This window comes from Cyanistes caeruleus, chromosome Z (genome assembly GCF_971803275.1).
Source record: "Cyanistes caeruleus chromosome Z, bCyaCae1.hap1.1, whole genome shotgun sequence".
Taxonomy (NCBI): domain Eukaryota; kingdom Metazoa; phylum Chordata; class Aves; order Passeriformes; family Paridae; genus Cyanistes; species Cyanistes caeruleus.
This window is the reverse complement of record NC_141732.1, coordinates 21,388,285-21,416,094: the sequence shown is the minus strand read 5'-3', so window position 1 is coordinate 21,416,094 and position 27,810 is coordinate 21,388,285. Positions and strand designations below refer to the sequence as shown.

The window sequence follows — 27,810 nt, the reverse complement described above, 5'->3', positions numbered from 1 at the left end:
ACTGCAGCCGAGCCAGGGACCGGCCTGGCCCGGCCAGAGCCCGGGGCAAGCCCCGCAGGCCCCATCTCCCGGCCGGGAGCCGCGGCAGGCCCAGCCCAGCCCCTGCCTGGGCCGCATGGCCTGGCCAGGGGATGGGAAGCCAGCTAAAGCTCTGTTCCCTTTCACAGCCAGGAAACAAAGAGACAAAGAAAATCCCAGGCTTAGGTCTTAACCTGCTGTTCACAGGTTGATCTCACTTTTCAATGATCAAAACTGCTTAGACTCAATTCTTAGAAATGGCCAGCTGTTGGCTAGGAGACAAACTCCCATCAACCTCCAGTGGTTTTAACTTCCTTAGGTGTTTCTCTTTGTTTTCTTAAATGCCAATCTATCACACTGGCCTTCAGATTTTTTTGGTGCTAAGGCTACTCTGGATGCATTTGGTCATATAGTATAACAGATAGTTTAGGCATTTCAGAGCCTGGATCCTTTGGAATTTGTGTGTGAAAAAATGTATGTTGACCTCTAGAGCAATAAGTTTGTTCAAAAAGCCCATTTTTTAGCTGTGGAACTGAAGGCTTCTGTCAAACTTATTCCCTGTAAAAACTGGCTTTGGTACAAGAGCTACAAGGCTTATCCATGCTACAAGAAAGCTCATAGGCATTCTATTCTTGATACATAGATGCTAACCAATAGGCAAAGCATAAACTGACCAAAGATCAGATGGGAGTTTGTCTCTGGCGTGGCATATAGATTTATATATATAACATAGCTGTTCCTCTATATTTTGCCCAAATTTAATGAACCCTTTCCATATTTGATATTTTGCAGGACTGACTTTTGGTCACCATCACTGTGAAACACCTCCAGATAACAGCCCAGTGTGGCAGCTTATGACAGCAAAGGCTTTGAAAAGTACTAGCAGCAGAAAAACTTTTTGAAAAGAGATATGCCCATATCACAGCCCTTCTGCAACACACAAAGCTGGGAATGCTAAGAACTAGACAGGACTTCAGGATTTTTTTCACAAGAAGTGAGAACTTCTTTTTCATAAGAAGTTTGGACTTTCTGGACTACTACCTAAATAGGTATAATACTGTGAATGCTGGAATGTGTTTTGCATTTGAGAATTCAGAAGCAGACTTGCGTGAGGATTAATACAAAGGATTGGCAAGGATTAAAAACTTGCAAACAGGTTTTTAAAAGTCAAAGGTCTAACTTTTGGAACTCCGTAGGGGCATAGGGAAGTCCTTCACTGTAACAGAGACTGATTAAGAGCTGGAAGATTTTTCTGAAACCATATTGTCAGGACTCATATAATACCACTGTATGAGTCCCAACTTGTCAGTTACTGTTTTCCAGTGAGTGCCACCTGCCTGAATCTTAGGTTTGTTGTACTGGAATTACAATGACAAGAAATTAGCTGGCACTGTGTGAGGCTTATTTCATGTCTTACAAAATCCATACAGCAGATTATGTGGGCAAGGCACAGCATGAGAGACAAGCAAGAGAGACAATATGGACTAATGAAAAATTTCTGCAGCAGGTGTTGACTGCCTGGTGCATCATTATCATGTCATCACAATACAAGTGGGAGCTAGAACAGTGAATATAGAGACAGAAAATTTGCCTTAGGCTGGCCCTACCGTATTGTACAATTCCTCTAGCCGGGAGATGGTGAGAAAACGATGCATGCTTACTCCATTTTCTATGAGCAATTTCACAAAATCCACTCTGTCCAATACCAGTGCATCCAGCATTGCTTGCTCAAGGGAGCCCACCTGCAAAGCAAGCGATTAATTGAAGCTGTTCCTGGGCGTGGCAGGCTGCATCCAGCTGGTTCAGTCACTCTAGCACAAGCAGGGAACCCTGACAAAATTCTAAGGGCTGCTCTTCTATGCTTGAACTGGGATAATCACAGCTTTAATCTGTAACATTTTTTCTGATTTAAGGCTGCATTTCAAAAATGAATATCAGAGGAAAAACAGATTAGGACAAAGGAACTGGAACCCAGTAAACTGCTGATCATGTCTCTACCTTATTCACCATATTGTTATTATAATTATTTATTTTCCTGTCAAACATTTTATTTGTATTGGATATATTTGTTATGCACACACAAAATCACTTTAATTCTGTCTTTTCTCGAGTTTCCTTCTGTTTGTGGTGTGGAACCTCAGGGAAATTTGAACAGCCAGGAAACAGAAATAGCTTCATAATTTGCATTTCTTTGAAGGCTCATATGCAAGAGGTCTTCTTACACAAAACCTCTCCTTCTTATTATCTCTTGTAGGTCAGGCAGAATTAGAAGGATGAGATAATTTCTTTCAGCTTTTAGCTTCCAAAACGATTGCAGTTTGCAGAATTTATGCAAATATTTGCTATGATGAAGGGATAACAATGAGGACAGTTCAGTGCCATTAAAATCCCTTCTGTTTTGACACATACTTATGCCTAATATCAAAGTAAATAGTCCTGTTCACTCCATGACTGAAAAGGCAAGGATTTTTATACTACCTTTAGTGGTAGCAAGCTGCAGAAAGTTAAATTGAAAGCAAGGATACTTAAACAGAAGCTTTTCCCATTGTTATAATTTTTCCATGGGGAATTGTAAATGCTCATGTAATGGTAGCACATGAAATTTTAATGACAGTGATGAAACAACTGTCACAGGAGTGACTATTGTGGTCCAGTTGAAACTTCTGAGTGAATAGGTTTGGCTTTAGGGACATACACAAGTAGGGATATGCTTCTTTTTGTTTTTCTGCGTGACTTCTGCCCCTATAAAAGCTTCAGCACAAGCTGGGAGCTGACTCTTCCTCCTCTGCCTGACACAGTGTTCAATAACCCCTTTATTTACAGCCCTACCACTCCTGAAGAGAATCCATGCCCCTGTTGCTCCCTGGGAATGGCATTAGCCTGGGAGCAACTGGAGCACAGGATGGTGCAGATGTAGAACAGACAGATCGATGCAGAGCTGCAGTGGGCACAGAATTAACACCACCTGAGGTCTGGAGCCATAGCCCATCCAAGGTGATACTGCTGATCAGCTCTGGCAGTCTACACGATCTCCAGCATTTGTATGGTGTATTTTTTTTATGTCAAATCATCACCTTAAATTCAGCATTTGCATATAAAAGCATACTGCTTGAAGTGAAAAAATAAGTTTTGACTCTCCTTGAATTTATAGCCTGGCACTAAAATATGGCTGTACACTTGTTTCCCTCAGCTTGCAGAATTGTGCTTGGTAGTACAAATCTGTTACTTCCCGTTTTTTCAGATGTACGCTTTCCTACTCTTAAGGCATCGCTAGATGTCACCATTTCCTTGGACAACAGAACACACGAAGCTCTGCAACTGTGCCTGTCCTCAGCAGCTGCGATTGGGAACCGTGTGTTTAGCACTACCCAGTGTATTTTAAACCACACTAAAACCACAATTACACAAGTAGAATGGATTTAATACTCTGCAGGGTTCAAAGTGTTTCCAATAGAAGACGTTGTGTATATATACATATACTGTACCGGCCACTGTTGCCCATAAATAAAGATCTGACTGCGGGCGATGTCTACTCTGTTCCAGGCTAGTGCCAGGCTCAGCTGGTCGGGAGCAGATGCGTTAGCTCCTGTGTATACAGACAGGGGTGCAGGGAGGAGAGCAGGAGAAAAAAGAAGTAAGACATTAGGCTCATTCTGCCCTGGTAACTCCACTTGGTGAAAAGTGTCACGGATGTCCGTGTCATTTCTGCAGCTGATCTCATAATAAAACAAAACCAAGACTTCCATTACACCTGTAAAAAAATAAGTATTCTGTTCTCAAATCTGGATCTGTGGTTCTCAGATTGTCTTATAAACATTATTTCCTCATATTCCCTTCAAAATACAGCAGATAGAGGTGAAGCCAGAAGAAGCAATTTGTGGTGGACTAAACTGGTTTCCCTCCTGTTGGATGGGAAGCAAGAGAACAAACCAGGATACAGATGGAGCTGCAGGAATACACACACACCCACGTGTATCACATGAACACACACACACACACACACACACACGTGCCTCTAGCAATTACGAGTAGATTCGACTCATACAGACACCACTGATTTCAGTAGCTGTGGATATTTTGGCATCTTGTGTTATCTTATCTTATTCCAGCTTAATAAGAAGTGTAGGAATTGCTCCCCTATTCATACTGAGGCATCTTGGTGGAATAAATTTCCCTTCATATATGAAATACTCATGTGAGAAAGCATTCTATAAAGCTTGTGTCAAGGTATAATATATCCAAATTAAATGAGAAACCATGCAGATGATAAGATGGATTTTGAGCTGCTTGTTTTTGGGACAGAGGGTAGGTTTTCCCCTGCAGTTTTAGTGGGCACTGTGGGACATTCATGTCCTGCTGAGTTTTTTTAATATTTCATGGTTCTCAGCTGATTTGTAATAATAAAACAGCATTTGTGCTTCAATGTCAAAGGGAGAACTGGCCTAAACAGACTGATCAACCAAATGAAATGAATGACTGATCAACAAAATAAATAATGATTTGGAGTTGTTTGTTTTTGGGAGGGAGGGTAGGTTTTCCCCTGCAGTTTTAATGGGCACTGTGGGACATTCCTGTCCTGCTGTGCTTTTTTAATATTTCATGGTTCTCAGCTGATTTGTAATAGTAAAACAGCGTTTGTGCTTCAATGTCAAAGGGAGAACTGGCCTGAATGGACTGATCAACCAAATAAATAAAGGGCCCTTTGACTTTATAACTAAATATCCGCTTGCAGTGGTTAGGTGATTTTATAAAGGCTTATTTTTTAATGACTTCATACCTCTACTGTTATTTTGTCTTTATTAATTCTTGTACTGATATCATGGAGTGAGGATAAATAATAGCTTTTCATTACTTCAAAGCATTTCTGTCCCCATTTCAGTACTATTCAAACCCACACACTGTTCCAGCTGAAAGTGGACTCTGAAATTGGAGGCAAGGAAAACATAAAGCTGGCTGCTGAAATTCTCTGTGAAGACCTTGATATAAACCTTTGTGGAGCTTAGCCTATAGTTTAATTTCATAATTCTCAACTTTGCAGTCAGTTTACTGCTGCCATTGTCAAACACTTGTCAATACCTACAGTAATTGTTTGGGAGATGGTGGATTGTGAATCATCCAAATCACACTCATACAGAAATGAGCTCTGATAAACAGGTGGACAACGCAGGAACAGAACAGAATTGAACCAGATGAAGAAGAGAAAAAAAAGTAAAAATACTTCTGTGACCTCAGTGGCTAAGAAGTATCAGGAATGCCCCTTTGCATAAGACACAACTTCTTACTGCTATGTACCACAATACAGAAGAAAAGCTCTCACAAGAGACCTCGGGGGGATGCCAACTACATCTGAAACTTTTGGAGTTTCTTACACAAGCAACACGCAGAATTCAAGAACAGAAAATATTTATATTTGGGAAAGGCAAAAATGTCTCTACATTTCAACATCCTAAGATTTGCTTATAAAAAAACAGAAAAAACCAAAAAAAAAGCCTCCAGTGAGTATGATAGTGTAAGTTAAACATAGAGAGCAAATAACGTTCTCCTCCCTCCTGAAGCCAAGCAGATCTCTTCCTTCCCAATCATGTAGCTGTAGGAGAAGTGAAAGCTTCAGTAGGTGTTCACCAAGGATTTTGGTGAGCCATGGAGAAGACACATGGGTGAACTCTGAAACCTGGGGTTAGTGATGGTAATTGGTGATCCCACAGCGTGACAACACTTCACATGTGTGATGAGGGAGCTTCATATCCTGATTTTCCTACTGCAGCCTACAGTATGGATAGCAGGGGTGCCATCTAGTTAGAAATAATTGTGGATCAAGAGTGGATCAGAGGTACTTGGGGAGGGAAGTGGGCAATTTACAGTGCCCCCACTTTGGGTAGAAGTCAAGCTAAATCACCAAGGCTCCAAGTAAATAACTTCTGACCCCTAGCAGGGAGTGTTCTTCGGTATTAACTGACCTTAGCAGTCTTGGGCCTTTTCATGCCCTAGAAAAGATTCATCTGGCAGATGGATAGAGGGTCTTCAGATGCATTTGATCATGGGAAAGAACAGCAGGCATGGAGCATGAGGTGGTGACTGCTCATCCATTCACCAAAATTGTTTTTTTTTGAGCATGCTTGTAGCTCTAAATACTGAGCAGAAGGGAAAGCAAGCCATGGTCCAGCCGGTGTCCTCCCCATCTTCCTTCATTGTGCTTAAGGATGCCAGCCGTGGCCAAGTTTTCCCGTTGGTACATGTGCAGTCCCAGAGTTGATGCTCTTCTCAGTGCTTGTTGCCATAACTGATTTGATTGTCTCACAGAGCAGTGCAGGTGTCTGGCAGTCGAAAGAAATGTGTGTTTTCTCAAGGGGATGCTGTACTCTAGGTCTGAAGCAGAGTGGGTGCATCTAGGGTGTGGAATTGGGCAGTATGGGTGTGCCTGCTGGGGCCCTGGTACATTTGGTTGCTGTGTGCTTCCACAGTAGAGTTTCTTGCTGGAAAGCCCTTGCTTCTGTCTCCATTTTCACATCTTCCCCAAGAGGTTTTCAGATGAATGTGGATAACACTGATATGACTTAAGAGGAGAAGGAAAATCCAAGCTATAAATGTTTGTACAGAGCAGCATATGGGCTGTGGATGCCTTTTAATTAATTTTATTCTAGGATAGAAGTGATGGCCTTTGCCACACAGGATAAAGGAAGTATTCAAGCTATTTCAGGTGGAGTTCTACCCACTATTAAGAAGTATGAATGATTCCACTCATATAAGAAAAACTACTCAGAAAAAAACATGAGATGGCCTCTTAAGATCCTTTCAATCATTTCCTTCACTGCATTCAGTGTCATAGAGCATGAACTTGAATTAGTAGGAAGAATCCAAAAAGTGACCTTTCTGGGAATGCCTGTCACTGATGCCTGTCACTGTAACGTACCCAAATCAAATCCAAAGGTAGAGTTAATAACCCATTGCATTGTGTTATTTTAATGGTATTTAATAATATTTTAATCATATCATACTTACTGTGTTAAATAATGTTTGACATAATATGACTAATGTCTCTGTAATATTTACTCAGTATTCTGGTGTCTGGCTGATGTAAGATATGTCCCTCAAAAGAGTTCTGAGACTATGAGAGCATCTACAGTGTGACCCTTCCTTTCATTTGCTCCTAGAAGAAAAGCTGCAGTTGGGATGCAATATATTGTATTTTATCTTGGTATAGATACCACTGGATATAGATAGATTGCTGGGACAGCTGTTAGTTCCTGCAGACGTTGATTTTATGTGCTCAGGCTACCATCTAGGAGTGCCTGCACAGATTCTTGCATATCTTGCATAGACTCTTCTGGTAGAAAATCACATTGTCTACTCAATATTTTGGACCAAAACAGTAATACCCTTTGATGATAAAACCTGGGACTATAAACTCAGTGCTGTCTCCTTGGTGAGCCAGGGCACACATAGACAATGAGTGTTGTGCATTTGCAGGATTACTGAAGAGCTATTACATTCTTATTACTACAGGCTTTTACATACTGGCTAAAGCTTACTGTGACCAATATAAACCCCTAAAGGTTTCTCCTGGAACAACTTATGATCTTGGTGCTCAGGTATTTGGAAAGATGAAATGACATGAAACATCTCCCTACACAGAAATAACTGTGGGATACCCATTTCCACAGTGCACCTAAGCATGTCAGTGTCCTCTTTGAGAAGAAGAACTGGGACTAGATTAGGGAAAATAGCAACCCAAATTAACTTTTCTCTTTGTGTCTCTGCAGGTCTGATGCTCAGCAGCTCTCTGGTGCAATGGCTGTGTTTCCACAGCATTTGCTACAGAATCATCTTGGCAATTAGGAAAACAATTGACAATATAAAAGCAGACAGCAAAACCAGCTACAACTGCAGTAACCAGACAGCTGACCTAACTCTGAAAATTTCCATGTCTGTGATTTCATGGCAGAGTATCCTTGACCATCTGATACTACATGATGGCTATTCAGTGAGCATGAATCATGACTTACTCACAAGCTGGAAAGACTGTAGAAACTTCATGTCTCCTTCAGCCTGACATGGTTTATCTCAGAGGGTACCTGGTGGTAATCTCACTGTATGCATGTACCACACAGCACCTCTTTCCCAGTGCTGACAATTGCATTGGGAAGGCTTCTGGAGCACCATCTGAAACATGGCTGGTGCTAGTCTGCTCCAGACATTGCAACAGCTTCGTGAACTAGGATCTTTGAAGCCACTTCAAAACAAGTATTTTTTTAGAGCATCTCCATATGCTCTCTTTAACTTCCCTGTCATATGCCTTCTGCTTCACTAGCAGCTGCAAAAGGACAAAATCCATTATGGTGTGAGGTCCAACTGTTGGAGTTAAGAGAGCACAAACAGTTAAACTGTATTGATAAACTTGCCTGCTATAAACTCATGCCTTTGGAAACTTACTTCCCACATTTGTGTCTCTCAACATTAAATAAAAAAAAAAAAGAATTTGCAAACCATATGCTGTTGTGACATCCATGCAATGTAAATTGATAACCAGTTTGGATGCCATTCTGTAGTCTATTGAAGATCACTTCCAAGAAAGATAGATCTTGCTGACAAGATTAAACAAGTGATTTGTGAAAACAAACAAAGAAATAATATGTGGTGCTGGTTTTGGGGCTTGTGGAATATGCTGTCCAGGCAAGCTCCTGAATTGGAAGTGCATCTGGTTTGGGTTTTTAAAGAGATTAGTTCATTACAAATTTTACACAACAAATAGGTAGCAATACTTTGTGTTTCCAAACCCTTGTTCCCCTCCTCCCTGACCAAATCACTCACACAAGGGTGGGTTGGGTCATTAGCTGATATGCTTCTCTTGCACTATCAAAAGCTGCAAATTCCTCATCAGGAAGACTGAGAAAAAGTTCCTGGTAATCACTCACCAGTTTCATTCATTTCTCTGACCCTTTTTGCACACAGTACTGGAGAGTAGGAAGAGAAGAATTCTTAAATCTAAATTTATGACTTTCAAGATAACTCAGACCCAGTCTTCAAATATCCTTACTTATTTTATTTATTAGAATTATTATTTTTCTTTAATTTTAGAGACAAGAGGCTGTGGGAAGTAAGTTTCCATTGCCATGAAAACTCCAATGCCATGAAAATTCCAACAGCATGAAAAAATAATTTTTATTTATTTTACCTATTACAGAGAAATTACTTAATAGAAATCAATAGACAAGTGGTTCAGCATTGCTACCTTAGACTTTGATGAAAAATCATCAAGTATCCATCAGGCTAGTGAGATGTATTTACAGAAAGTTGGTATTTCTTTCAAGGTGGGTGAGAACACGTGTACAAAGACATGGTGTGAATAAGGACAACTGACTTAGCTGAGACAACAGATCTCATCTTTGCACGTATTAATTAAACACCTTGTGATCAGGAGACTTGCATGAACCAGAGGATGAACCTGATCTTTATTGAATACTTTCATAATCAGGAAGTGTGAAGGAGCAAGGAAGATGAGCTATAAGTCTTAGCTCCTCTGGCTACCTCTTGAGCAAGAAACAAGTTCTGCTGCCATCAGCAGATTTTCAAGATTCCCAGAAAAGCATGAAAGGAGGTGTCAAAAGTACTGACACAGATCCAGACACCTCCTGGTCTAACAAAAGTTTCTTATGATGACTTGCAGCCATAACGTGAAGAGGAAAGGAAATTTTATTTTACTAAGGGGCCAATAGCGCCAATTAGGCGCTTGCAAAACAGATATTCCAGATCAGGGAGGACTGCTCATATACTGAGATGGCAGCCACTAGAACAGTTGGTCACGTAAATACTGCAAAAGAACATCTGAAATGGAAAACAATCTCTCGCAGGCTGGTGATTTATTTTTTTCAGCTTCCAAGAGTCAGTATTCAGACGACTCCAGAGATCTATGTTGAGATACAGACCTTCAAAACACATCTAGAAAAACTGGAATCACAACTCAAAGACATTCTTTGCCTTATTAATAGAAAAAAAGAGCAGTATTTTTAGAAACTGTCTTAAGAGCAAATGAGAAGAAAATACCTTCACATTGAGGATAATGAAGAAATTCAGTTACATTGAAGATAAAAATGAAAGCTGCAATTATATCATTTCCAAGGGACAAAAAGAAAAAGTTTGGTGATCGATGAGATTCTTGATCCTTGTTTTGAATTAATTTATTAATTAATATAGACCAGAGTCTATCATGAACTCTAGCAACAGCGAATTTATTTCTATCCAACCTTTCAAGAGCAGAACTCTAACATGTAATGGCTTAGAAAGATGTAACAACCTGCCAAGTTTAAGATTAAAAGCTCAACCATCCCAATAGCTATGTTCTTAACTCAACAAGTGGAGGCTGAAAGGAACCTCACACTACTTCCAGAATTTCCTAGGAATGACTACAGACAACACCTTACTTTGGCAGTAGAGCCAGCTTTATCTAAAAGGATGTTCTAGCTACCAAGGTAATCTAAGTCTGAGGAGTTCTTTGGCTATCTTCTTGTGAATAATAAACTTCACAAGTAACTGGTGTGGGGGTCACCACTGGTACTTCTTGTGACACGTCAGTGATTGCATAGAACAAAAATTCAGAAAGGGAAAACAGTAGCTGTTTAAACATTAAAGAAAGAGCTGGATTTGTATAAAGCAGAGCAAGAAGCATACTTCAGTTTCACTGTACAGATGTATCATTTTGATAGAGATGTCAATAACACTGTGGAGTTTAACTCTGTTACCTTTTAGCAGCGCTGTCAGGATCGCTAAATCAATATCCTGGTGTCCTTCTGATCCCATTCGAAAAACTGTGATCTGCAATTTTAATAAATAATACAATTATTGAAAGTACTGTAATTATAAGAAGAAAATAAATAAAATCAGGAATCTTAGAATGTCCTGATGTCTGTGAGACAATCTTACTTTATTTGCTTTATGAGAACTTTATTAAATAGGATTAACATGCAGCTTATTTTGTGACATAAAATTTGGTAAGACAGAAATTGTCTTAATCTTCATATGGAAAAAAGGAGTTCATTGGGACTTACAGGGTGAAATTAGAGATGATGGAATGTTCCTGTATTAGAGTGACATTAGACATAGTATTCCCAAGAGATTACGAGGAAGATTTAGTTGTATTATGAGTGTGGACCTAACTGGTGGCATATGGCATAGAATAAATATTTTCAAGTGATATTAGAAACCTGTTCAACCTTCTGATTCTATATAAGAGAGAGCTTGATAAATAATCTAAGAATTATGCTTCACACATAAGGTCCAGAAATGTCTTCAGCAATGTATGGTTAATGACCTATCACTCTAAGTTATAGGCTCTGAGGCAGTAAGGTGAGATACACAATTCATAAATAAAAATGAATATATGTGCAGCTGTTCTTTCTAGCCAGATTCACTCTTGGTTAAGACTGCACTGAAACATACATAACTGTAAATCCCCTTGCTCCTTTTGTTGCCATAGCAATAGCTTTTTTTGAACCTCTTTCATATGAAGCAAGAGAGATTGCATCTTTTTACTTGTGCCTTTACTTTACTCATGAAAACTATGACATAATTTTGACCTAAACACTTGTTACCTGTTTTTTCTTTTGTCAGTATGGACTGCCTCAATTCCTTTTTATGTAGAATAAGTGACACCTTTAATTAGGAATTACATAAGCGTTTTTTACATTCATATCAAGCAACATCTCTTGTTTCCATGTTCCTAGATTCCTACTCATACAGCACTGAAGTGCAGCAGTATCTGATAAAGAGTACACATCAGGGCACCAAGAGCTGTCTACCAGCACAGAACAAGGAGACATACAAGGTCAGAAGGACAAGGCAAAACTTTTCTGATAAGCATCGACCTGAAAAGTGCTGCAGAGGATTTCCCAGGAAATCCAGTGCAACCCTCCTTTAGCACCTGTTCTACCTTCATTTGATCCCTGAGCTCAAGGAATTTCAGAGACTTTGGCATCAGTGACAATACTACAGCATTTTAGAAGCTGCAAAGCAAACTGAATAAAGTAATAGGAAACTGGCTTAGCTCAGTTAATCAGTTGAGTTAGGCGATGACCAATACAACTAATGTCAGGTGTTACTTGTTTAGCTGAGGCAACACCCTCACCTAAAGTACGCTATTTCCAAATTAAACTTAGCTTGATCCTTCAAATTGCTCTTGATACAAAGCATATATGATACTTCAATGAAGTGTTTTCTCTCTCCCTCTCTCTCTGGAATATACAGATGTTTCTGGCAAACTACTTGATATCTATTCAAAAACCACAACTTCATGAATGGAATGGAATAGGCTAGAATTAGAATTATGTCCTGGGGTGACTCTATGATGCTTGTATCCCCAATTGTCTGTTCTGTTTATACTGGATATTGAGTTTTGCACCTTTCAGACTGGTCCAGGGAGCAAAGGAAGGAAAGAATAAGCTGCATTTTGTTTTCAGAAACAGCATTCACGCCTCTGCCTTCTGCTCCTGGGCTGTGCTGTCTGCAGCAGGACAGACAGCAGGACAGAGCTCTCCTTTCCTGTTATTTAGTTTTTAGCCAGCTGAGGTAGAGAAGTTCCATGACTGCTTTTTTTCTTTTTCTTGGAACTGTTCAAACCTGCTCTGGACTGAAAACCCAGACAAACACCAGGAGCTCTCACGTGGGTCCCACCAGGGCTGGGATGCTGCATAAGGAATAAATAAGGAATTTCTGAATTTGCCATCTCTTCAGAACAGTGAGAGGTTTAATTGTTTAATATTATAAATTTTTTATGCTTGTGAATACTTTGCTTGTTAAAAACACACGTTTCTCCACTTTTATCCAAGGAAATATTTTCCCAAACCAGTTGGGGGAGGGGCTGCTTGAATTTGCTTTCTGGAGGGATGCCATTAGGAGATTGCCTCCCAAAATTTCCCCTAAGCTAGGACAAAAAGTAATAGAATAGTAACAGAATAGATTCTTTCAGTTGGAAGATACCCTTAACAATCATCTAGTCCAAGTGCTTGACCAGGGTTGGCCGAAAGTTAAAGCACAGTATTAAGGGCATAGTCCAAATGTCTCTTAAACACTGATAAGCATGGAGCTCTCTAGGAGCCTGTTGCAGGGTTCAATACCCTTCTTGCAAAGAAATGTTTTATGATAATTTTCCATTTTTTCTTTCTATTTCTTTGATATGAAGCTATTTTCTATTTCCTTGGAAATGAAGCTTCCTGTGCAATGCAGGCAGTCTGCCCACAGGTCACGTGAATTGAAATACACATTTTTATGTATGTCTCATCTCAAAACACAATCAGTATGTGAGCTGATGAGATCAGACCCTCTGCTGTACATAGTCATGATGTGCTTCCCATGCCACAGATGACAGCTCTGGAGGTAGCACTAAATAGCAAGGTATCCTTCTCTGTCTTTAAGGCCTCAGGAGAGGCAGTCTGCAGGTTGGGGACAGAACATACTAAACAAAAGAGTTTGGAGAAGGCGCAAACAACATCTCAAACTAAACCCATGATCGGTGAACTCCCAGCTTAATAAAAAGTAATCATAAAAATTGCAACACTGAACAGCTTATCACCACAGGAAAATTTTAAAAAGTACTTTTCAGACATTGGACCACATATAACCCTAAACTTCCAATTTCTTTTTCAACTCTCTTCTCTGCATGCATCAGAAAAATAAGCCCATCAGAAGAATGAAGTGTTGCTGTATTAATAATAAAATGGAACTATGTAAATTAGTTACATTGGAATAAAAAGGCTGTCTTTCCACGTCAACCATTGCTTTATTATTATTTTCAAGAGGTCTAGCATAATTCAAGTAGTAAAATAAAGAAGACAAATAATTGGGAAAAAAAAGATGGAAATTGAAAGATTGCTCAGACTCCCACTAGAATTACCATTTTGGGGCCATGTCTGAGAATTAACTAGAATTTATGACAGAACCAAAGAAAAATATGATAACTGAGGTTAATCCTACTGTGTGAAGCTATCAGTGAGAATACTGAACCAACCCCAAATAAACAGTCTGGCTGGAGCCTGGGCTAAAAAGAAGAACACAGCAGAAAATCTGAGTATGTATCAACAACTTTAGGCTATATAGTAATATATATTATGTAATATAAATATAAATATAATTTATATTATATATAAATAATATCTGCAGACACAGGGCCATTTGATTTATCCATCCATAGTAGCTAGTTGAGTGGCATTCACCTGTCCTTCAGTACAGATGCCTCTCACTGTTATTCCTTGACACTGAGAGAATTTTTTACCTGGTTCCAAACATTGATGGGTTGATAAAATACATTTTTCTGCAAGCAAGGTTTAAAATACATATATCAGCCTTTAGTTTCTGTAGTCAGAGGCAAGAAGAAATTCAGACATATCCTAAAGTATCTATGCAGAAATTACACTTAGAAATGTCTAATATCTTTAGTCTAACAAAAGCTGTCTGTTTTGCTGGAGACCTTTTGTTCTGGTTTTCTTTCCCCTGAGTTAACAGGTAAGAATTTTATATTTCCAATTTAGTCACCTAACTCCAAGAGCCATTAATGTATCTCACAACCTGCTATTTACAAGTACATTGGTGGGTGAATCTCTGCAGAGAACTGATAAGCAACATGCTGAGGACATTGGCTGAACGGGATACAGATGCTACTGCACTGAAAAACATGCTGTGCTAAAGGAAAATATCTGGGCCAGTAAGCTGTATTCCCAGCCACCTCTTTCTGAATGAGTGTCTTCCATCTCAGCAGATGCAAAAATAGCAGAAAATTAAAGACTTAGAAACCCATTTAATAACTCATTGATAAGAAAAGGAAAAAGCCTTTCTTCTTTCAGTGAAGAGAAGGTGCCTAAGAGCTTTTCACCTACCCACTGTAGACTCTTTAAGCCTGTTGTTGAGTTGTACCCTCTGGACAACTTCAGCAGAAAAAAAATACAGAAGAAAGAAAAACCTAGTAAAGTGTGTGTATGGAATCCAGTACATTTCATTAGAAAATAATAAATCCCAAGAAGCTTGTGTTAAAAAGTAATGTATACTAAGGACTTGCTTACATGCTAAAAGGAAACATGGGGGTAAGAGTTGCAGTTTTAGTCAAATTACCACTAGACATTCTTCTGTATTTCTGTGAGGCAGGAAAAATGAGTTTAAAAATTAATTTTCTCTGTGCTGCTCTGTTTCACAGAGTAGCTATGAAAATGTTTCCTATTTTTCATAAGAGCCTAATGAAACTGTTAGAGAGTAAAACTACTATTTACTCTACTATTATTTACCCAGCTATCTCTTTTGAGCCAAAAACCAATTTACATCCAAAGAAGAAGAAACCCCAAAATCAAGTACTCTGTTTTTTCTGTAGGGATTTGGGCCCACATTATTACCTCTGTGTAGTTGGTATTTTCAATTGTTGGTGTTAAACTCAATTATTTAAAAATAACATTTTTTTTCGGTTCCACTGCCAATACCCCATTGTGTATTTTGGGGATGGTCTTTTTCTGATTTCCTTTAATTCCTCAGTGTGCACACTATTTATAGACTTAAAAAGACTTTTTCAGGTAATTTTCTGTGTCATCTTGGTGAGGAAGTGCGATTTCCAACAGAAAGCATTTAAAAAAATATTTTTTTTTTGTTTTCTTCTTTTAAAATATAATAGAAGCAGGGTTACCATTCCTTACAAACTCAAAATTATATTGCACTGCACTGAAGAGATAGATTTTCAGAAAGACATGGCTGAAACAGGCAAATGAACCATCAGCAAAGGTTGCCAAACAAGCTGCAAAGCAGTTGATAAGCAGCTGGATTCTTGCTAAATATCTTGAATTCTTTCGGTGTGCCCATAGTGATCTCCTTGCAAAGTGCAGTAGCAGATACTGGACTCCTTTCATGTGGAAGTGCTTGGAACCCGACAGCCAAACTTTTGCCATAACAAACTACCTCTCATTTCCCTCCACAAAACCTGCCTGAGTAAAATGCATGAGATTTGTTCTTAAAAGAAGGAAGTGACACACACTCCCCTGCCCCTAGTAAACCTCCCTTCCACAAATAACAACAAACCACAAACAATCAAACAAACCCAGCAATAAAAAGCTGGGAAGGTCTGCCCATTTCCTCATTGCAGGTTTTAATGAAATATCTTCATGTGAACAGGATTAACTTCCAGGAAAATAAGCTAGCTGCATCCTCATTCTGACTAGGAAAATGTGGTAGAAAATCACTGAGCCAAAACAGACCTTCTTTGCAAGCAGGATTACAGCACACTGTGACAGCTGCCAGCAATAATTACAGTCCAGCAGGGCAGAAACCTAATTTTCAGGCAGGGCAGGTAGAAAGCAAGTAAAAACCAAGAAGATGGAATAAAGAAGAGTAAAAGATGAAGTAAAGAGAAGATGGAGTAAATCAGGATAGAAAGCAAGGTGGGAGAAGGCTGAAAAGATGCTGGGAGGAAGCAGAAGGAAAGGATTACCTGACCTTGGATGCTACCAAAAGCACCTATTTTAAAACTGTTTTACTCGCTGTTTATAATCTGTTCCATCCTTGTTTAACAGATTACTTTTTTTTAGTCTTTTTCTTGTACACAGCTTCTGGCTCAGCAGGGTCAGTTTAGCCTTATGTGTTTCATTAATTCTTTTATTTTTCTGCCTTCATCCTGATACTGCCTTGAGTTCCTAAAGACAAAGTCAGGTAACAGTATGTTACCTGAGAGCAGTGGAGGCCAAACAGATTTTCAGAAATTATTCACGCATAGAAGAGACAGAGACACACTTAAGAGAGACAGAGATAGTATACTGCCATGTGAGATTTCCCAAGTTCTCTATGAATGTACATGCAGGGTTACCTTAGACATATAAATTATAGCTGTCCATGTGTAGTCCACAGTAGCACTTACCAATGAAAGGAGCAGCTATGACAGGGATACCTCCCAAACATGCTGAGGAGGGAAGAAGTTTTGAAACAGAAGGAAACTATCATTTTCATAAGCGAGACAATCCCTGAAATGGCAGGACCACTGAGACAATCTAGGGGACAAGGAACTGTCTGTAGTAGGTTGTAATGGGTCCTAAGCCAAAAATTCCTGAATTCTTCAAACTTGTTCTCAATAAATATTGAGACACGCTTCTGTTCCGTACTCCTCTGGGTGAAGTAGACCTATCATGGTTGAAAAGAACAGGACTTGTGCAGAAGACAGACAGAAGCAAGTCATTAGACACAAAAGTTTGTTTTGCTTTATTGAATGCCTCCTAAGCCATCATAACTGTGACACAGCTTGCAATATTCAGGCCTAGCTGGATAGAGAAATTATTAACTTCCATCAATATGAGCTACTATGCATTGGACAGTATGTACAAGTTTGTATTCCATATGGGCAAAGTTGATTTTACCCCTAGAATGAGAAGCAAGATATATATCTATATCATGTCTATCTCTGTCTCTATCTCTATCATCATCTATATCTATCTCTATATCTATATATTTATATCTATATCTTTATGTATCTAGATAATAATCATCAACTGCAAATTTCCCAGGCCATAGGATGGTAATGAGTCCAGAAATTGTTCTGAAATAGTCTAAAAGCAGTGTTTGGTAAAACAAATGACAGGTCATAAATATTCTTTCCGACTACCAGCATATTCAGTTCCTCTTTTCATGCCTTTCCAAGCCAAAAAAGTTTAACTATAGCACTTTTTAACACAGCACTTTTTTCCACCCTAGGGTTTATTCTGAAAACTTCCACAAAGATGGAAGAGCTTATTACGTTTCAGGTAATTTCAAGGCAACAGGATCAAATTTGAATATCTATGCAGTACAAGGCTGTACTTGGTATTTATTCTATAACATGTGAAAATTTATTTTTTTTTACAGTATGGTTAACCTCAATCAGTTCAGAGTATGAAGAGTGAGCTGAAATATGCTCAGATTTTTAGCATGCTTTTATTTGGAGAGGACAACATCATCAAAAACAGAGACTGATGAGCACAACTGCACAGAAAGATGTTTTGCCCTGTGTCATGAGAGAGACAAGAGATAAAGAAGAAAAATAATTCTTTAAACCTCAAATTGGCTGCACCTGCTGAATAGACAATGAATAGCTGAAGATGAAGGAAAAAAACAGGACAGCAGTGATGATAGCAAAGAAAGCACCAAGTGTGCTTGCTTTACAAACTTAGCATTCTAAGAATGCTGCAAAATACTAATCTTTCTGGAAATGTGATTGTTTCTCATCTTCATTTCATTCTGACATCAGGAGAGACTATAAAAAATAGTTTTAAAATATATTTGAAGTGATTTTTTTTTAGCTACCTTCAGAAAATTTTTCAGTGTCTTTAAATGTCACCTCTGACATATAAACTTCTTGTATGCATCTCAGCTGTGTAAGTCAGAATAAAACCTCTCCCTTTTCTAAAAAAATACGGATGCAATTGTGAGTGCAACCTGCTAGTCTCCTGTTTTAGAACACAGTTCAGCAAAATAGGAAAATAGGAAATCGTTGACATTTGTAATTTAGCTAGGCCTACCTAAATATTTCAGAGGAAAATTACCCTGAAAAGAAAAATGAGAGTATGATAAAACATTAAAGGAGGTCAGTTATGCAAAATGTCAAAATGGTTCATATAAGAAGGAAAAGCATTTTCCTTTTTCTTGGAAAGAATAATACTATTTAACACAGGGGAAAAGCTGCTTGATTTGGAGGCAAAACAAAGATCAAAGTGAGCAGGTGAGTCAGTGGGTTATACTGCAGAAGAACTGGGATGGCCAAATAAGAGGAAATTCAGGAATGGAAAGATTAGAAAGAATTTTGTTTAGGGGAAACCTAAATTAAATAGTTTTCTAATTTGAGGAGTACAGAAGAGAATTCCAAATGAGGAAATATGAGGGTGCAGATACAAGGAGAGAAGTTTGAATGTTGGCTGCAAAATTTTAAAATTTTACAGCTCTTTCTTCATTGTGCCAGTAACACAACAATGTCTTAATTTGATTTTTCGTACATTCAGTGTCTAGTAAAAAGCAGGGGAAAAGCAAAACAATCAGTGCTTATAAGAAAGGCAGCAATTCTGCAATTGAGCCATCAAATGACCTAATTTATTGTAAACACCTGGCTTTCCCCAGACTGGATATCCGAGACACCCTTAATAACTGAGAGAACAGGTTATGGAAATCTCAAAGTTCTGTCCCATTTAAAAATTTTTGTATTTTATGATGTCCACATCCAGTTTAAGTCTTACAGTACTATCAACATTATGGAATAGAATATGCATATTTTCCAGTGGAATAAATGACCAGAAATGCTTTGGTAGTAAATCCATTTCTCTTCCCCTACACAACAGGTTTCATACTGGTATGTTAGGATGTTTCATTGCCTGTATTAACAGTCTCTGTGGCTGAAGTCATTAATATATGAGTAAATACATGTTGTAGGTCACAAAGCATATAAGCAGGGTAATACAAGTCAGACTTAGTCCCTTAAATCACAGGGCTGTGCATATCACAGACTGGGAGTTAAGCAGAGATGTGATTTTGTCTAGACTTGCAGTGTAGAAACTTGTTAAAATCAGCCAAAAAGAGAGCAATGGTTTTAACTGCTAAGGCAGACATTTTCATTCACACACTAGTGTAATCCAAGGTCTTCCATTACCCTGATTCAGACAAGAAATGTGGAGGAAGTGTAATGTAGTTTACTTCCTGCAACTCTTCTACTATAGAGAGAGTTGTTGGAGACATTGGCAAGACACTGACATGATAGATATTCCTCTGAAGTACAAGAGCCACAAATTAAGATGAAAGCTTATCACTGAGATGGATACTCTGTTACTTGAAGAAAACAAGAATTCAGTTTGGTCATTCCCACTTGCTATATACCCTGAAAAATTGCATCATGGAAGTCATAGGCCTAAAAAATTTGTCTGTGAAACTTACATGCACACATACATCTTTTAATCTGAACTGAAAATGCTGTCCTTAGAAAGAAGCAGTGTGAGTTGATTGGGTGGCAACACTACTGATGCTGGGGACTGTTACCCCATGTTAAACTTCAATTTCCAGTCTTCCTTTGCAACAGTTTTCAAACAGTCTGATGGGACATGGATGCCCAGATTGCTTTGCTGTAGATGAAGCAGACATATGGCAATTCTGTATTGAGGCTGGCAGTGTCATGACAACATGCAGAGACCAAGCAACAAAAATAGCCACAAACCATTAGTTGCTTAGCTGGTTTGCTGGTGAGACTAAATAGGCAATACTTTGGAAAGGCAGTTTACTTAGTGTGAGATATTCCTGTAGGATAGCAAATTTGCACCTCGTGTTTTTGCACAGAAACCCTGCATCTCATTCAGTGAGCTCCTCGTCTCTGACTGAGATATTACAGCAGTAATGAATGGGTCTCTGTGCCCCACATGAAGCCACAGAAAGGATAATTTTATTTCCTGAGAAAGATAAAAGAAATGATGACTTCTCATACACAACAGACCCTGACAGTAAAAAAGGTTTCTGAACATTATCATGGAGTATAAATACTTTGTTGAGCCCTTCCCATTCCCTGATTGCAAAAATTGGTTTATATTATCTAATGTGGAATTTTTCTGTGCCACCAAATACTGCTTTGCCTTCAATTTCCTTATCCAGAAAATTTACAGGGCTGTATAACAATTCAGTGTGCAGTTCCCAGTGTACCTGTTAATAGTTTAAATGGAGGTATGGATATTTTCACAAGCTTATATCTTTAGAGGAAAAAGAAACATTCTAAATTTTATTTCTGTAGCTGAAATTTTAACCACAAAACATGTAGGAAGATAGGAAGTAAAAAGTAGTTGGTAGTAAGCTGCATTAGTATCTATGGATGACTTCACCATATGCACCAAATAAAACAGAAAATGTTTGCTTTCTGAATGTAAGCAACAAAAGGAGTATTGGTCTTTGCAGACATGTTCCAGATGTGAAGATGGCACAGTATAAGTTCAGGATGGACCCAATGACTAAATTGCATACTTCTGGTTCTGTGGTAGGTCTGACATTTTTGCAGTTTCTATCAGCAAATGCCCTACCTCATCTGACAGCAGCTGAAAAGCAGATGGTATGATCAAAAGCTTTTCCAGAGTTCAGTGTAATACAACAGCTGTCTTTGTTTTTTTCTTTTTGTTTGGGATTTTGGGGGGTTGTTTTTGTGTTTGGTTTTTTTTGTTATTTATTTTTGTAATTTTATTTTTTTTACTTTTTTGTATATAGCTCTTTTTCTTGTGGAAGTTGTTCTCTAAAATGAAAAGTTGTTTTCTAAAATGAAAAAAACTACTCCTAGGACTAGATTTTTGTTCTCTGTCTAAATTCAGCTAACTTCATATGCCTTCTTGGCCACTGAAAACACAAAATATGGTCTTAGTTCTTTACAAAAAATAAATCAAGTGGGGTTTGCAGAATTAAAAGCCACTACTCATTATCTTAGCACTTACAGAGGCAGAACCTACATACTAAATTAATCCTATTGATTTGTATGGTCTGGATAGGAGGTTTAACCTCCAAAATTACTAGAGTTGCACAGTCAGTCCTGAAGTGGATTGGCACATCAATTTGGACACAGAGGACAAATTGTCTTTAGTATACTTTATCTGGAAATCTCAGAGTGTTTCCACGGGAGAAACAAGAGCTGTTTTTGCAACCAGCAGCCCAGCAGTTACGTTACGCTTTCCTACTCCAAATGCCTGCTGCAAAATTATATGCTGTTCACAGCAGCTATGCTGCAAGAACTACAGTTGACTTTTACTGTTTGAGAAGATACCAAACCCTCTTCAGCCTCCAGAAAAAATCACATCAGCATTAAAAAAAAACATTAGCTGAAATGACTTTATTGTTTTTGAGGAAAAATTTCTTGAAAAAAGCCAGACATAAATGAACTTCTAACCTCTGGGAAGGGCCAAAGAAATTAAGTGACAATACACTATAGAATTCTTAAAAGTCCATCTGATTTAGCTAATATTTAATTCAGATCAAAGTGTATGCTAATAAACAGTTGCAGACAGTATTTAATTAGCATATGAATTTACTGAGCTTGCACATCCAGCTGAAAATCACGACTTTTTTTCAGGCAATATATGATCAAGTCACACTCTTCCCTGTATAAACTATTCTAGAAACTCGGGCAGGTTTGCTATAGTAGCCTTTTCCATTAGACAGATCTGAAGCCATCAAAGATCAACAGGCCTTATTTGTAGTCCATGTAGAAAAGAAACTGCTCACTGTGAGATACTGGAATGCTGATGTTTGATGATTCAAACAATCGACCATATGCAAAAGCAGAGGATGCTTTGCTGATGATGCTCCAAGAAGGGGTGCACGCCCATTTCTGGACACTACAGATGGATGTTGAACAAGATAAGGGAGGAGGCTGAAAGGAGGCAAGTCCTGTCAGGTGGGATAATGCTTTTTATCATGCCAACGTCCTTACACAAGCGGCTCAGCTTCCTATGTAGGCTGGAGGTACTCATCCTTTCTGATAATTGTCTCAGCTACACTGAATAAAGGGGCAGCTGAAACGTTGTGTCCAATGATCCCACAGTATTACATCATCTGTGTAAAACTCCCTGCTCCAGCAGAGGTACCTGAGCATTCCCACTGGGCCTGAGTGTGGTATTAACCCACTGGACTTTGTGCTTCCTGGGCTTCCCCCAGCCCCACCGGATCAAGGCTGTGATCATCGCTTCAAACAACAGATACAGAAATTGCAACAATCAGGTCTCATCTCTGGATTCACAGGTGGTGAATTCACACCTTTCTAATCTTAGCCTCTCTTTCTCCTTCTTTCCTTTCCCTTATACATTTTCTTAAGTGTTAATTTTTATGCTTTTATACTGTTGAATTTCTAAGCAAAACTGCCGCATTCTAAAATTTGCCAAGTTCCTTATTCTACCTTGATGTTCTAAAGTTTGCAAGTAAAAGTTTGATACTGAACCTCCCAAGAGTTTTGGTTTTTCTTCCCCAAGCACTACTCACAGTAAATCAAACAACCTTTACCAAGGGACCAGGACATAACAATGACTCAACAGCTTCCCAGTACTTTGTGTAAGTAACCACTGAGAAGAGTCAAAGTCCTACACTAGTGTGGCAATATTGGGATTTGAATATTAGCCTTGCAAGGCAGCCTTCTCACTCACTGTGTGTTTTGGGAAAATTGGTATCCATCTCTGTTTGAAATAAAAGCACAATAAATAGCAAGCACCTGTATGATGCTGGTTGTCTCACTCAGTTACTACAGCATGACACCTCCTTCGCTTCAATCTGACAGCTCCAGAGCTGCAAGTTGCACATTAAATCATCTGGAACTACCTACTGCCATGCACATCAGCAGCACAAAGCTGAAGGAAGGTTTACACTGTCCCTGAGCAGCCGTCATGATTGCCACAGCAACCATACACTGTGGTACAGGAACAACAGGGAGCAGGAGGCAGGAAGGAAATATCTATTTCTTGCTGCCATGGGTTAGGGATGGGATTTTATTTTTTTTCTTTTAGTGGGAAACTAATCAAATTGTATCTCTTGCCTCTTTGTGGAAATGTGTTCCATGAAGGAATGGATGCACATAAAATTGTGCCCACTGACCACAATCTCTTTGTTCTACAATTCCTTCTTGTAATGGAGTATCAGGCAATGATACTATCAGTTTGCTTAATGCAGCCACTGAAACTTCAAATATTCAAGTAAACAAATTAAGTGGAAAATGGCCATGGTAGTAATAAGAAAACAAACTTAACCAGCAGGTGGTACCCACTTTATTGTTGGAGTTAATGTGCCATTTTTTTATTACTAAGCTTCTTAGATTGGAGCTATCCTGATGCACAACAATTTCCATTTTCTATTCAATGGATAAAAGATTAGGTGTATTCACTCTCAAAACAGTTTTTTGGAATAATTAACTTTATGACTAACATCTTTCACTGCCACAGATGTGGTTGTTTTCAAGGACAAAGTGGCCTTTCCCAGTGGCTGCCCAGTGAAGCTCCAAAGACAGACCCATGCAGAAACACATTCTGGCTTCACATCATGATTTGTGAAAAAAGCACGCCAGCAACACGCCAGTCCAAGCTGCAAAATTAAGTGCTCCCAAAAGAGTAGAGCTGCCTGTATTTGTCAGAAAACTCAGACACCAGATTTACTGTCTTTAAGGGAAAATACTAAGATTAATTTATCGAGACAAAATTAAATACTCCTTTGAAAGCTGAAAACAGACTTCTGAGCTATTACCCAGCACAATGTGTATTTTAGGGATGGCCTGAAAGTGAAGTCTCCTAGCCTGCTTCCTGACTAAATAGCTTTGGTTAGTCCCCATGCTCCTATTTTAGCATAAAATAGATCTTGGAATAAACTTTTTAAAGCATTCTATGAAAGTGTTACAATAGAGAATAAATAATCCAGAATAAATAATCCATAAATAATCTGTAAAATACTATCCTACCCTTGTAATCTCCAGCTATATGTACACAGACATGTGTAGTCTATTTAATTTTAAAAATATTCTTATTCCATAGCCCTCATTAAGCACCTTGGTCCAAATACATTTCTGAACATAACTCTGATGATTGTGATGTCAGCTCAGGTAAGTATGTAATTTCATAAAAATTATTCATTGAACTGAGAAATGAAAATGTCTCTGTCCTGCAAATCTAACACACCTAGATCACTCTTCTAGGGCCTCACTTTTTTATTCATCTTGTGTACTTCAGATTTTATTCAATGAAAACTTTAAACTTAATCAAGTAAATGGAATATTACTACTACTACTACTGATGATGATGATGAAGATGATGATGATGATGATGATAATAATAATAATAATAATAATAATAATAATAATAATAATAATAGTGATGATGATGATGATGATGATGATGATGATGATGATGATGATGATGATGCTTCCTGGGCATACAATTCAGAGACCATTATTTAAGAGTGAAATCCAATATGTCAGAACTTGAAAAATTTCATGATTTGAGAAAAGAGGTAGTTTTTGCTATGATTATGCTTCTTCCCTGGCTACAACACTTGCATTAGACTTATATAACTGATACCAGTATTTTCATGCATTTTAAGCACATAGAGAAAGAACAATTATTTCCAAGAAAGCTTTTTGTTCCCTGCACTTGTTACTTGTGTTTTATTTTTGTTCTCCTCATCTGTGAGTCAGCTGTATTGATGTACTTTACAAGCATCTTCCTGCCTGTACCCTGTTTGCTCTCAATTATTTAGTGGCACACAGAACTAAGACAAGCCTCTCCTGCACTGTCTACTTTGTTCTCTATCAATCCAGCAGCCACAAAATCAGATAGGCAGGCACACTGACCATGAGCATAGAGAAAATAGCCACGATCAATTTAGCAGCTGCTGAGCTCTCTAAGACAATCTGTTGCATCTTCCTTCTATTTTTTGACAGGTTGATCAGACTGATGATGGTTAGTTCAACAAGCAGTGTTTTGCCCTAAGTACAACCAAATCAGAGGGTCAAGCTTGAGCAAGGACAAAAGCTGGGACAGATGTGGCAATATGAAGCGTCTGGCTTTGTAGGAGCAGTGAAGTCACCACTCACTCTTGGTGTGAGCACTCTTGGAGTACTTCACAACCCTCAAGGACATCCATTTCCTCTGGTTATGGGTATGCTGGAAACCACCTGGTTTCCTCTGGTGCCTTCAGCACCATGAGCTTTTCTTTTTCAGCACCTTTCTTTTACATACATATAGGAGGTTGTGAGCTTCACAGGATGCCATTAGCCTAGCAGCCACACCCCTGACATAAAACCTTTCTAGCATACCAGTGTTAGAATTAGCTGAGTACAGCTTAGGTACTAGACAGAAACAACTGTTCTAATGATTGATCTTTACATATGGTTAGGCTAGTGTTACAAATTCAAATTCAGAATACTTAATTTTGGGCACATTATCTCCTGGCTAATAGCTCTTCACAAGATTGGTAGGTACAGAGTGTCAGTGGCGACAGATGTTGCATATCTGCAAAGAAACTTGTAACAAATCCACAACCTTGCTTGGAATAAAAATCTTAAAGCGAATACTGCAGACAAAATCTTCACAGTTGTTTTTCTGTAGCAGGGTTTGTTCAAAGCCTGAAAACCTGTTCTGGATTTTGATGTTTGGAATAATCAAGAATTGCGTTTTTCTAGTCTCGATAATTCAATGTCTGCCTCTGCTTTCTATCCATCATTCCCTCTTCATTCCTGCCATCTGTGCTCCTCTCTCCCTTCCTCCATCTCTTCCTCTTTACTTTCTTTTATCTTCTATGTATGTTTTTTATGTCTATATTCAAAACAGTGGTTTACAATTAGGTTCTATTATTATTATTATTTTTATTACTACTACTACTACTACTCCTACTACTCCTACTACTCCTATTACTATTACTACTACTACTGAAATGGCCACAAATAATTAATGCTGCTACCCTAAAAAATTCACTCTGTTAATCACTGATCAGAAATGTTACAGAAAATTCATTTTAGGGCACTATCATCAACCTGGAGTTCCCAGAAGCTGTGATGTTAATCAAACCCAAACCTTAGAAGAAAGATTAAGTTATAAAATCGAATATGAATATATGTCTGTCTAGTCAGTTTGTGACTAATAAAAGCCTCCAGAAATGAATTGGAAATTTTTTCAAGGTGCTTTTTCTTCAAAAATATTTCTGCAAAAGCAGGCTCATTGATCTCCAAGAAACCATTGAAAGATCTTGTGCTCTTCAAGAGAATACAAGCGTGTGTTCAAGGGATAGCCTTGCCACTGCAGAGCACGAGCTTCAGAGACAAGCTGCTTTCCTTTCATGTCGTGTGTCTCCATAGAGAGTTAATAGCCCTCTGATGCATCTGCAACTCTACAGCATCTTTAAAATACATTCCCAGGTACAGATGCATAATTATGCCTTCTTCTGCTTTCTGTAGTTGCATGAAGTAGAGTTTTAGTCATAATATGCCTGAGAAGGACTGAAAAATAGTGATATCTGTATCCTGGTAGCTGGGTTCTATGCTGTCAAAGGAAATGTAGAGGAATTTACAAAAGGGAACAGATCTGTTGTATTAATCACTTTAAATGCAAAAATATTGAGTAAAGCAAACAAAAGTCAGCATGATACCACTTTAGAGTCTGGATAACAGAGATCAGATTTGTCATATCTTCCAACAGGCAAACTAAAGATTTGATCAAAATAATGCATTGAACTCAACATACCAGCTCCTTCTTCTTCATGCACTCCATGAGGATAATGAAGAGGTGCTGTGCCTGGGTTCTGGTGTATGTGAAAGTCTTCTGGATGGTAACTAGCAACTGGTCCCTCAAAGACTCGTTGATAAGTCTGAAATTCAAAAAGATTAAAAAAACAGACATGTGGGAACATTGTAACTTCATTTCAACTGTCTTCAGGGACAAAGGTCAAAAAAATAAGAGTCAACAGATCACTCAAGTTTGTTTTGGGCAGGTTTCAAGGTCAGGAATTTCTGGAGCCATAAGAGATAAATTGGTAAACACTGTTTTAGGAAAACACATTGATTGTGCTGAGGCCCATCATCTACTAGGTTTTCATATCAATTCCCACATACTGCATGACAGAAGGTCATTCAAACTGTCAGCTCTGTGGGATTTCATAACAAAAACAAGAACCACACTGACAGTCTGAATTTGAGGGAGACCAACATTTTAAAGTTAACTGAAGACTCATTTCTCTCAGTGAGTAAGAAAAATTCAACTTGTAGTTAATTTTATGAAAGTGGGAACATTTATGTTGCCAGTGGTTTTGATTTTAGTTTGAATATGTCAACCCACC

The 27,810-nt window shown here is 38.5% G+C and overlaps 1 protein-coding gene and 1 long non-coding RNA gene across 6 annotated transcripts in view; one reads left to right on the top strand and one right to left on the bottom strand.

Annotated features, from left to right (window-relative positions):
• Positions 1-27,810, bottom strand: part of TRPM3 (transient receptor potential cation channel subfamily M member 3) — a 305,059-nt gene that overhangs the window by 62,705 nt on the left and 214,544 nt on the right. For all 5 annotated transcript variants that reach the window (XM_086867037.1, XM_086867036.1, XM_023944693.2 and 2 more), the window contains 4 exons: positions 27,219-27,342; positions 10,755-10,827; positions 3,504-3,604; positions 1,626-1,760 (listed from right to left, as the gene is read on the bottom strand). In XM_086867037.1, the coding sequence (XP_086723163.1) occupies positions 1,626-1,760; positions 3,504-3,604; positions 10,755-10,827; positions 27,219-27,342 (433 nt within the window). The remainder of the gene's footprint in view (positions 1-1,625; positions 1,761-3,503; positions 3,605-10,754; positions 10,828-27,218; positions 27,343-27,810) is intronic.
• LOC147648201 (uncharacterized) lies at positions 23-5,419 on the top strand. The gene is made up of 2 exons (XR_015280093.1): positions 23-225; positions 811-5,419. It is a non-coding gene; the product is annotated as an uncharacterized LOC147648201 (long non-coding RNA).